The sequence below is a fragment of the Colobus angolensis genome, unplaced genomic scaffold (assembly GCF_000951035.1).
Source record: "Colobus angolensis palliatus isolate OR3802 unplaced genomic scaffold, Cang.pa_1.0 Scaffold89, whole genome shotgun sequence".
Taxonomy (NCBI): domain Eukaryota; kingdom Metazoa; phylum Chordata; class Mammalia; order Primates; family Cercopithecidae; genus Colobus; species Colobus angolensis.
Window position 1 is genome coordinate 1,508,534 of NW_012122820.1, and position 12,918 is coordinate 1,521,451.

At 38.2% G+C, this 12,918-nt stretch overlaps 1 protein-coding gene across 1 annotated transcript in view; it reads left to right on the forward strand.

The window, feature by feature from the left end:
* The first annotated feature begins 238 nt into the window (after window positions 1-238).
* Window positions 239-12,918, forward strand: part of LOC105503948 (serine/threonine-protein kinase WNK3-like) — a 37,450-nt gene continuing 24,770 nt past the window's right edge. The window contains exon 1 of the mRNA XM_011931091.1: window positions 239-343. Coding sequence (XP_011786481.1) covers window positions 239-343 — 105 coding nt within the window. The remainder of the gene's footprint in view (window positions 344-12,918) is intronic.

Genomic DNA, 12,918 nt, shown 5'->3' on the forward strand with positions numbered 1-12,918 from the left:
AGGATCCAGAGGCTCTTCTCTGGCTTTGAGTTGCAAGTAATCTTTGTTAAAATGGAGTGAGAAAAATCCTGTAATAGAAATATTTTCTGTGATATTTCTGCCTTGATAAAGCATCTTCTGAAAGCACAGAGTTTTGAGGATGTTTTTATAATTTTTCATAGACAGTAAGGCAGTGTCAGATTGATTCAGTTATGTCATCAAATGTCTCTCTGACATTCTCAGCATGTATTTCAGGCAAATGCCCGTTGTGGCCCTGTTTTCTGCCATCACATACATCCTGGACAGCATTCTGCAGCAGGAGCAGCAGTTTGGTTTACAATTTACAACGCCTCACATCTTACTGGTCAGAGTTGTGGGTCACACGGCTTTGTCTGGATCAAACACTGAACATGGAACTTCCATGACTGGGTTAGGCCAGTTATGACTTTCTTGACTGAAGATGGGGCTTGCTTTTCCTTGAGTACAAGATAGATACTTAAACCAAATAAAGAATGATGGCCAGCAAGGAGGAGGGGGTTTGGGAATGACCCAGTAGTAGACTGCCAACAGTGTCTGCTGCTTAACTCAATTTTGCGAGACGGGGAAGTAAGATATTTAACACAGTTTTGAGGGTTGGGGCTATAGTTGAATAGAAGGAAATGACTTTTTGGAGAAAGTGATTTCTTTTTATCTTTTCATATTTTTATTTTTTATTAATTTTTATTTATTTATTTATTTATTTTACTTAGAGATGGGGTCTTGCTATGCTGACCAAGCTTCTCTAAAACTCCTGGCCTCAAGCCATCCTGTCATCTTGGCCTCCCAAAATGGTGGCATTACAGGCATGAGTCACTGTGCCCAGTCTGGAGAAAGTGATTTGTAAACTAAATTTTGTGGACAAATGGAGATTATTAGGGAGAAAGACTTTTCCTTATCCTCCTGAGCCCTTGGTTGTCTATGGGTACTGTTGCTTGTTTTTATTTTTAAGGATAGTAAACATACTTAACATTTCCCAAGGAATCTGTCTTGACCTGTGTATGTGTGTGTAAAAGCTGCATTGTGGACTTTTTGAAAAAGAACATATAATAACCAGTTCAGTTGAATGCAACATGGTCTGAGATTAAGGGCTTCCAAGAAAGTGCTAATCACAGTTTTAAAAAGATAATCTTTTGATGTCTCATATCTTAGTGTTACTATGAGTTTATAGCCTGTTATTTTGTTTAGTGTTTACTCTGTCTTGCCTTTTTTTTTTTTTCCTTCTTTCCTTTCCTTTTCTTTCTTTCTTTCTTTTCTTTTGGAAGGGAACTTTAATACATCTTTTGGTTCTTTCTGCCTGATCTCTCCCTCTTAATTTTAGAAATGAAGATATAGAAGTCCAAAGAGGATTTACTTGATCATTTGACTAGGAAAGCTAGGTTTAATCAGGTCTTCTACAGAAATGAATTATAGCGATAGTGAAAAAATAAGGGAAATGTACTATGTTTAGATACTAGAGATAATTCTCTAGAATAGAAAATCTTCTAAACCCAAGACAGCTTGATATTTGAAAAAGGGGGTATAAAACCTTTTTTTAAGGGTTGGCAGGTTGTAGTAAATATTGTGGATGTCATAGTACCACAAGGTATAATAATTAAGTAACATGCTTAGAATAGAAATCTAGAAATGTCAGTAACAGAATTTTACTGTTTCTCTCACTCTCTCTCTCTCTCTCTCTCTCTCACAAACACACACACAATTATGAACACATAGTAAAGGACTTTCTCATAACTAAGAAAAAGAGATAATTACTAAATGATTAAAGAGGCCTATCTGGAACTTTTCATGTATATGCACAACATTTCGGTGGTAACAGAGTGCTATTATGAATAATGATCATAAAGTGATGTTATAAATTATACCATGTATGTGAAAATTGTTTTTTGTACAGTATGGTTCTTAATTTATCTAAAACATAGATCTTTGCTTTTCTTTAATACTGGTCTCTTATAGGTTTCAGCTTATACTTGACCCAAGAGGTTCTTTGAGAGAGCTTCTTTTTTTAAAAAACTACATTTCCTATGACGTTTTGTATCTAGCCTGCCACCCTAAGGTGGAAATCCGTTTTAGTTCATCAGGTATTTATTAATGGTTTAACTTTGTGAAAGATATTTAAGAGGGCAGATAAAATTGTTGTTTACAGCTTACTTAGCACAGTACATTGTGCTTAAAATACATGACATTAATATAAATGATGCCCTTTCTTGATGATATTTTTTGATCTCTAATCTTAAACTGGGGGAGGATGTTTCTTTTTAGTCTTTTTATTTTTATACATATGGTGGTCCAAGAGTCATGTATTAACCCAGGTTTAGAACACATCATAATGTCACTGCCTCCACTTCCCAGGCTCCAATAGGAAATAGCAGTTTTATTCTACCCAGGTCTTATCAGAGGGGGCAAAACAGATGACGGGAATTGCAGGAGTTTCCAGTACACCAAATTGTTGGTCGGCCTTCCTGCCTTTCTTTCCCACATAGACCTAAATACAGGAACCTTTTAATTATCTTGGTTATACCTAAACATTGCTACTCCCCTACCCTAGCCCTGGAAAAGAGAGAGAGCTTGTCAAGGCAAAGTTTTTTGAAGGAAGAAGCCACATGAAATGGGAGAGGGAAATAATGTATATTGTAAGCTTAGGAAGTGCAAAGGTCTAAAGGTGAGAGAGAGCTTGGCACAGAACTACAGTAGTATATATATTAGTTCTGATTAATAAATGTTTCAATTTTTGTGGTACTGTTACTCTTTTTTTTTGTTTTGAGAGGGAGTCTCACTCTGTCGCCCAGGCTGGAGTGCAGGGGCGTGATCTGGGCTCACTGTAACCTCTGCCTCCTGGCTTCAAGCGATTCTCCCTGCCTCAGCCTCCTGAGTAGCTGGGACTACAGGCACCTGCCACCACGCCTAGCTAATTTTTTTGTACTTTTAGTAGATACGGAGTTTCACCATGTTGGCCAGCCTGGTCTGGAACTCCTGACCTCGTGATCTGCCCACCTTGGCCTCCCAAAGTGCTGGGATTACAGGTGTGAGCCACCACGCCCAGCCGACACTGTTATTCTTGTAACGAAAAAGCTTACATTGAGGAATACATTTACATTGTTTTAAGATTAAAGCCATATAAAAAATTTACAGCAGAACGTGAAAGTTCCTTCTTGACCCTAGCCTCCTTTATTCCTTTGCCTAGAGGCAACTATATATTTGTTTGTATTTCCAATTCTTCATGCTCTTACACAAATATGTACTCACATAAAATATATATTTTTTTTTATATATCTATACGTAAACATATTCTATGACCTTTATTTTTGCTTTAATTCATAGAATTCTTATCAGGTCTAGTGAACTCAGGACAAGAGACACAACTTGGATTTAAATACCTTTAAGTCTCTGTTTTCTTCATGTGTAAAATGAGGGTAATGACATCTATCTTTTAAGGTTATTACAAGGTTTAAATGAGACTACATATGGACACCTTAGCGTGGTAATTAAGTCTGGGTAACCAAGTCACGGTAGCTGCTATTATTAATAAACAAGGCTAACATACTTCTATGTGATCCTCCTGTACCTAAGAAAGAAACTTACAGCAATAGAGCACAATCAGCCAGCCATTTAATTTTAGAGAATAACATCTTCATGTGGCCCAGTAAAAATGACTGCTACCAAGTAACAGGCTTTTTATGATGAATGAATGAGTCAGATGTTTTCTCTGTAGTTTTTAGAATCATTGAGATACCATATTCTTAGCTGTTTTATGGAAGAACTTTGTAGAGTTTACTGAAGTTGGGTGACTAGAAAAGCCTGTAAAGTTAAAAAGGAGAAAACCTGTTGGTTCTCCTAATTAATGTACATTAAAACAAGGAGACCGCCTACAAGAGCTAAATAGTAAATTTAGGTAAAAAATAATGATAGTATTTCTTTTTTCAACTGGTAGTAAACATTGGAAATAATTATCCCAAATGAAAAGAGAGGTTGCTAACAGTTTTCAAAAGGATCAGGATAATAGAGATTCATACTGGGTGACAGTATGGTTTTAGAACTATCTTTCCTATTCTTCCTAAATGAAGTGGGCCATTTCTTCTCACTGTATATGTATTCTTTTCTGGCCCTGAGACAGAACACTGGGTTAGAAGCACTATAGGTTTGACTAAATATGGCAGTTTTCTTTTTCTTTTCTTTTTTTTTTTTTGAGACAGAGTCTCACTCTGTCACCCAGGCTGAAGTGCAGTGGCGTGATCTTGGCTCACTGCAAGCTCCGCCTTCTGGGTTCACGCCATTCTCCTGCCTCAGCCTTCCGAGTAACTGCGACTACAGGCGCCCGACATGGCGCCCGGCTAGTTTTTTGTATTTTTTAGTAGAGACGGGGTTTCCGTGTTAGCCAGGATGGTCTCGATCTCCTGACCTCGTGATCCGCCCGTCTCAGCCTCCCAAAGTGCTGGGATTACAGGCTTGAGCCACCGCGCCTGGCCGGCAGTTCTTAAATCTATATGATGATGGTTTACATTATTTTATTGTTAACTTGCCATTTGGATTTTTATAAACAGCTTTATTGAAATAATTCACATACTATACAATTCACTTGGTTAAAATATACAATTCAGTGGTTTTAAAAGTATATTCAGAATTGTGCAGCCATCACAGTACTAAATTTTAGAACATTTTAATCACCTCCTCCAAAAAAAAGCGAAGAAAACCCCATTTCCCCTCAACTCTTCCAGTTGTGTGGATAACCACTAACCTACTTTGTCTCTAGATTTGCCTATTCTGGACATTTTATATAAGTGGAACCATGTAATATGTGGTCTCTTGTGACTGGCTTTTTTCATTTAGTGTAATGTTTTTAATGTTCGTCCATGTTATAGCATGGATCAGCGCTTGATTTTTATGGTTGAGTAATATTTGATTGTATGGAGATACCATTGTGTTTATTCATCAGTTGATTGACATTTGTGGTGTTTCCAGTTTTGGGTTATTATGAATAATGCTGCTATAAACATTCATTTATAAGGTTTTATAATCTTATTTATAACCTTATTATATATATATTATATATAATTAATATATATTTTAGTTTCTCTTGAGCAGATACTAAAGAGTGAAATTGCTGGGTCATAAGGTAATTCTGTTGAACCTTTTAAGGAACTGCCAACCTGTTTTTCAAGGTGGCTGTACCATTTTACATTCTCTCCAGCAGCGAATGAGGGTTCCAATTTCTCTACATCCTCATCTGCACTAATAAGGTTAAGTATAATGTTAGCTATGGAGTTTTCCTAGATGTCCTTTATCCAACTGAAGATGTTCCTTTTTCCTAGCTGGTTGAATGTTTTTTTAAAAAATGAAAGGATGTTGGACTTTGGTGCTTTTTATGTGTCTACGGAGATAATCGTATGGACTTTGTGCTCTATGGGATGTACTCTGCTAATTTTTGGGTGTTAAACCTTGCATTCCTGGGATAAATCCCATGTGACCATGGGAAATAATCCTTTTTAGTTATTGCTGGATTTGGTTTGCTTGTATTTTGGTGAGGATTTTTGTGTTTGTATTTATAAGGAATATTGCTCTTTTAAAATATTTATGTATTCATTTATTAGAGACAGTCTTGCTCTGTCATCTTGGCTGGAGTGTAGAGGTGCAGTCATGGCTCACTGTAACCTCAAACTCCTGAGCTCAGGTAGTCTTCCCAACTCTGTCTCCCAGGTAGCTAAGACTGTGGGTGTGTATCATCGTGCCTGGCTAATTTTTTTTTTAATTTTTGTGGAGACAAGGTCTTGGTGTGTTGCCCAAGCTGGTCTTGTTCTAACCTGAAGCAGTCCTCCTGACTTGGCCTCCTGAAGAGCTAGGATTACAGTCATGGGCTACCATGCCTGGCCAAGATACTATTCTTTAGTTTTCTTGTGATGTCTCTATCTGGTGTTGGTGTTAGGTTAATACTGGCCTCATAGAATTCCTCTTACATTTTTTGGAAGAATTTCTGAAGAATTGATGTCAATTATTTAAGTGTTTTATAGAACTCATCAGTGAAGTGATCTGAGCCTGGGCTTTTCATTGTGGAAAGTTTGTTAAATTACTAATTCAGTCTCCTTTCTTGTTATAGGTCTATTCAGATTTTCTGTTTTTTTTTTTGTTTGTTTGTTTGTTTTCTTGAGTCAGTTTCTGATATGGTTTGGCTCTGTATCCCTACCCAAGTCTCACTTTGAATTGTAATAATCTCCACGTGTCAATGGCGGGTCCAGCTGGAGATAATTGAATCATTGGGGCTGTTTCCTCCATAGTGTTCTCATTCATGATAGTGAATAAGTCTCATGAGATCTGATGGTTTGATAAGGGGAAACTGTTTTGCTTGGCTGGTTCTTACTTTCTGTCTGCTGACATTGATGTAAGACATGACTTGCTCCTCTTTGCCTTCCGCCATGATTCTGAGGCCTCCCCAGCCACGTGGAACTGTGAGTCCAGTTAAACCCAGTCTTGGATATGTCTATCAGCAGCATGGAAACTGACCAATACAGTTTGTATAGTTCATGTCTTTCTAGGAATTGCTTTCCATTTTATCTAGATCATCTACTCTCTTGATATACACTTTCTTGAAGTTTGCCTATTATAATAGGCCATGTAAATGTAATAGCTTTACTGATACTGTTGCTTACTGTTTTCTCTTTGTTCCTTTAAAGAAAAAAATTTTATGCCTTAGGATTAATTTAACATTTCTCTTTTTATTCATTGGCTTCATAAGTATCTTCTTTTCTTCTTCTTTTTGAGACGGAGTCACACTCTGTCACCCAGGCTGGAGTGCACTGGTGTAAATCTCAGCTGACTGTAATCTTTGCCTCCCGGGTTCAAGTGACCTTCCCACCGCAGCCTCTCGAGTAGCCTGCCACCATGCCCAGCTAATGTTTGTATGTGTTTGTAGAGACAGGGTTTCACCATGTTGTCCAGGCTGGTCTTGAATTCCTGAGCTCAAGTGATCTGCCCTTCCTGGCCTCCCAAAGCGTTGGGATTACAGGCATGAGCCACCACTCCTCATCATGTATCTTATTTTTAATATTTTTTAGTGGTTGCTCTTGTGCTTATAATATACATTTTAAATTAATCTACCTTCAAATAATGTTCTACCCTTCAAGATTAGTATAAGGACCGTGTAACAGTATATTCTTAATTCCTTTATTCTATCCATTGTGCTACTTGTCATTTATTTTTCTGAAGTATAGGAACCAGAGAAATCATAAGGCAGAGGAGTAGGAAATACATACTTTCCTGTATTATGCAATAAGGAGCTTGATAATTGGAAAGGGAAAGGGAAATGAATATATGAGAAATTCAGAAAGAATATAATCAGAATTCTTTTTTTTTTTTGAGACGGAGTCTCGCTCTGTCCCTCAGGCTGGAGTGCAGTGGCGCAATCTCGGCTCACTGCAAGCTCCCCCTCCTGGGTTCACGCCATTCTCCTGCCTCAGCCTCCCGACTAGCTGGGACTACAGGCGCCTACTACAGCGCCTGGCTAATTTTTTTTTTTTGTATTTTTAGTAGAGACGGGGTTTCACCGTGGTCTTGATCTTCTGACCTTGTGATCCGCCTGCCTCGGCCTCCCAAAATGCTGGGATTACAGGCGTGAGCCACTGCACCCGGCCATAATCAGAATTCTTAATGAAATTTGAAACCTCAGGTGATCCACCCGCCTTGGCCTCCCAAAGTGCTGGGATTACAGGTGTGAGCCACTGCGCCCATCTGAAATCTCAAATTGAAGTTGAATGATCAATTTGGAATAACTTAAATTTCTTTGTGGCTATAGACAGATCTATTTCAAGAAGTCTCGCTACCTAACCGTTTTTCCTGCCCCTAAAAAACAAAACCAGAAAGTTCTGAGAATCATCCTAGACTTCTCTTCCTCCTTTATATCTTCATTTTCCATTTCTAATCAGCCACCTTGTCATCTTGATTCTCCCTCATCTGTACCAATATATCAACCAAAAGTAATCTTCCTAAGCCTAATTACACTTCTGTCTGTTCCACACCAATGCAAGCATGATCAATCTTACGAAGATGCAAATCTGATCACATCTTTTAAAATTTTCAGTGGTACTCTATTCTCCACAGTATAAATTTTAATCTCCTTATTGTTATGTGAAGTTCTCAAGATTTTAGTGTTTATCCAATCTTCTCTCCTACCATCTCTTCTAAAATTATATAAACAATTCCCAGACTTTAAGTTACTATACACATGCTGATTTTCATTACCACACCCACATTCTTGTTTTTGCATTCCTATTTATTCATTAAAATAAATAAATGTTTCTTTAAAGAATCCTCTCAGAAATTAATTTCTTTTTTGTCTCCTTGTTGTACTTATACATTCTTCTTATAATGATGTGTCATTCTTACTGTGATTACTGTGTTCTTTAAGGCTGTACCTTTTATTGTTGGATGGATATTGTGTTCAATAAAGATTGGCAGAATTTAACTAAATTTAGTAACATAAAATGTTACTTTCTATATAAGAAACATCAGATTAGTGGTTTTGAATCAGTATTGTAATGTAAAATTTCTTTATACCAATCAATTTAACTTTTATAAAAAGGTAGATTTGGGGGAATGTTAGATTTTTAAATGATCATAATAATACAGCAGCAGTCTTAATGCTAGTATGCAAATTATCGGCATTCAGTTGGTGTCAATTTCAACTTTAGGTATTCTGCCTATGCCATACTTTTTATTACTGCATCAAATGTAGTTTCCACTCTCTGCTTTGTAAGATGACCATAATACTCTCACTCTCTTAAAATCACTATCTGGCCAGGTGGCGGTGACTCATGCCTGTAATCCCAGCACTTTGGGAGGCCGAGGCTGGTAGATCACTTGAGGTCGAGAGTTCGAGACCAGCCTGCCAACACCGTGAAACCCCACCTCTACTAAAAATACAAAAAAATTAGCTGGACATGGTGGCGGGCGCCTGTAATCTCAGCTACTCAGGAGGCTGAGACAGGATAATCGCTTGAACCCGGGAGGTGGAGGTTGCAGTGAGCCGAGATCACACCACTGTACTCCAGCCTGGGCGACAGAGTGAGACTCTGTCTCCAAAACAAAAAATCACTATCTAACCTCTATTTCTATGTATTTTACATTGTGAAGATGAGTAATATTAATATCTGCCTTCTGTGTTTTAAAATTGTCTAAAAGTGAAAATCAAGTGTGTCTGACTGACATTCTCTAAGGTAACTAGTTATGGATAGAGTTCCTTTTTGTACTTACTTGTTCTGCTTTCTGTTTTTCCTGTCATCTCAAATTGCCTTGTTTTTTTTCTTATTGCGTTTTCAAAGTTTTCATTTTCCCATCCAGTATATCGAGTCTTCTGCCTTCCTAGGGAATTCTTCAGACTTTTCTATCCCGCTAATCTGAACTTACTGCTTTCTGAGTATGCTGCACAACTGTCTTTTTTTCCCTTTAATTGTGTTCCTATTTTTAATAAATTATTTTAAAATCTATGATACATATTTAAGTGTCTTGCTAGTAAGAAAATATGCATGTATAATAAACTGTGCCTCCAGATAAGAAAATGCTTTTCCTTTTTTAAAAAATCTGGTTTTGTTTAGGATTCTGTTTATTTCATTTTCCTCCCTGACGCTCCTGGTATTTCTCCCCATCCCCTAGATATTTTTTGGATTTGGAAACTTCTCTTAAAGGAATGAGCCTCCCCTCTTTGGTTTTGTTTTTACTTTTTCTCTACCATCTATTGTACTGGGTTGTTAAATAGACCCTTGTAAATATGTTTTTCTGTTTTGGGAAGTGTTCTAATTCTTGGATAATTTTCACTCGTTCATTTTTCTCTATTCTCTTTTTTTGGGGAGGCATATATTATTTGTATGTTGGAATTCTTGTAACAACCTTCCCCCCATCCCCAACTACTTGCCTGACATTTTAGGTTGACATTATTTTTGCAAACTTTCATTGAATTTTTGTTTTGGTGAGCGTGTCTCTTTTGAGACAGAGTCTCGCTCTGTTGCCCAGGCTGGATTGCAGTGACGCAGTTTCAGCTTACTGCAGCCTCAACCTCCTGGGCTCAAGCAATCCTCCCACCTCAGCCTCCTGAGTAACCGAGACCTCAGGCATGCACCACCATGTCTGTCTAATTTTTTTTTTTTTTTTGTAGAGATAGGGTTTTACCCTGTTTCCCAGACTGGTCTTGAACTCCTGAGCTCAAGCAATCTGGCCGCCTTGGCCTCCCAAAGTGCTGGGATTACAGGCATGAGTCACCGCACATGGGCTGCATGTCTTTCATTCTAAGTTTCTTCTGAATTTCTCGCCCCTAAACATTTTATCTTCTTGCTTTATATTACAGTATTTTTATGCCTTCTCTAAAGTAAAAGATTTCTTATAAAATTATAAAAGTAGATTGGGCAGGGTGGCTTACACCTTGTAATCTCAGAGTTTTAGGAGGCTGAAACAGGAGGATCACTTGAAACCAAGAATTCAGGGCCAACCTGGGCAACATAGTGAGACCCTGCCATTACAAAAAGTTTTTATTTATTTATTTTTTGAGATAGAATCTCGCTGTCGTCCAGGCTGGAGTGCAGGGGCACAATCTCGGCTTGCTGCAACCTCCGCCTCCCGGGTTCAAATGATTCTCCTGCCTCAGCCTCTCAGGTAGTTGGGTGCGTGTGCCACCAGACCTGGCTAATTTTTGTATTTTTAGTAGAAATGGGGTTTCACCATATTGGCCAGGCTGTTCTCAAACTCCTGACCTCAAGTGATCCACCTGCCTCGGCCTCCCAAAGTGCTGGGATTACACTGCACTCGGCCTACAAAAATTTTTAAAGAAAATTCATTAGGCATGGTGGTGCACACCCATAGTCCCAGCTACGGGGGAGGCTGAGATGGTAGCATCACTTGAGCCTGAGAGGTTAAGGCTGCAATGGTCTAGGATTGGAGTAGTGCACTCCAGTCTGGGCAACAGTAAGACCCCGTCTCAAAAAAAAAAAAAAAAATTTAAAACTGAATATTTATTTGGACTGAAAGAAGAAATGAGAGCAAATTATAAAGTTAAAAGAAGTCATATCAAAAAATCACAAAATCCACAAAAAAAAATTTATTAAGTACTGGACACATCCTACTTTTGCTTTTCCTTCATTTTTTGGCTGCTTTTTCTTTGATCACCTTTTTATTTGGCAGTGACTTTGTAATACTTTTATACAGAAAATAAAAAGATCATATGGCTTTCCTCTAGCATTCAGGTGTTTTGCTGTATGGGAGTCAATTTTTATTTTAATTGCCTGCTATAATTATTTTTTATTTTGGTAAAATATATAACTTAACATTTACCATTTTAAAAAGTATTTCTATTTCCTGAATTTTTTGTTTCTCTGAGGCAGTTTCCCCTTTTTGATGGGAAGAATGTTTTATCTTTGTGAGTTCTCAAGTGTGATGATCTGTGGGCCTGCTGATATTTAGGAATGCGGCTTTCCGTGAGGCAAACTCTGTGTTTAGAGTTTGTCTGTATTTAGAGCTCATAGTAAGTCTCATTACTTGTTAATGGTCAGACTTCATTATCAGGTGAATGGTCAGGGAACCCCCAAAATGATAAATGGTAGCTGGTTTTGTTCTGGGATGTTAATTTGCACTCTAATGGCCCTACTAGTTGTTTCGGTATCTTCAGAGTAGAACCTTAATTTCCTGCCTACCCAAGGGTAAGCATTGAGTGATCATTTTGCTATGTGCACAGAAGGTAAGAGGCATTGATTAGTCTGTCCTACAGATTCTTCGTTTTTAAAAATCTCATGTCTCATTTCTGCTTTGCTGGATCTCTCATTGTTTTTTGGAGGAAAGGTATTGGTTCCTTTCTCAGGTACCCTCCAACTATATTTTAGGCGGTTACTTCTTGGGCCAGAATTTCACCATTTGTATCTGCTGATGGCTCCTCTCTCATCCTCTTTATTGTTTGCATTTAATGTTTTATTTCTGTAACTTTCTTGAGTTATGTCAATGGAATCTCGAGGGAAAGTAGGTAACAGTAAAGTAAGCTGTTTATACTGTCATTCGGAATTGTAAGCCCCTGCAGACTTCTTGAGTGATGTTAATGGATGTTGAATCACCTTTTGATGTGGAGGCACAAGCCTGTTCCTTGGTGTCACATGTATTGCTCTTTGGTTGTTTGCTTAGCAGCGATGAAAATTGAGAAGGCAGATGTGTATGTATAAATTTGGTTCAGGATAGTATCTCACTAGCAGCTCCCAATATAACCTTTCTTTGTGTGTGTGTGTGTGTGTGTGTGTATGTGTGCGTGCGCGCAGTGGTGTGATCACACTCATTGCAGCCTCAACCTCCTGGGCTTAAGGGATCCTCCCACCTCAGCCTCCCCACTAGGTGGGACTACAGCCATGTGCCACCATGCCTGACCTTTTTTTTTTTTTTTTTAAGAGACAAGGTCTTGCTCTGTTGCCCAGGCTGGTCTCGAACTCCTGGCCTCAAGTGGTCCTCCTGCCTTGGCCTCCCAAAGTACTAGGATTATAGGCGTCGGCCAGTGTGTCCAGCAAACCATTCCTATTTTTCCCACTAAAATAATCATAAAATCAGAAATGAATGAAAGCTGCAATCATTACTACAAATGAAAATTGACAGATATAAAGACAGAACTCTGGGAGTAAGTGTACTAATGATGAGGCAGATTGAATCAGAGAAATACTATATAGATTTCAATTTGTACAATGTGTATTTACTTTGTTTTTTGAAATGATGACTACCAGGAGGAAAAATCCTTGTCCCCATTGTTTGTTCAAAAGTCAGACCTGGAGCCACTGCTAACCAGAAAATTGAGCAGTCATCAACTTCCCCTCACAGTTTTTCTACATATAAGCATATTAGTAAAATTAGGGTGATGGGGAAGAGGACTGTGGAAATGGGAAACTGATAATGTACATGTAG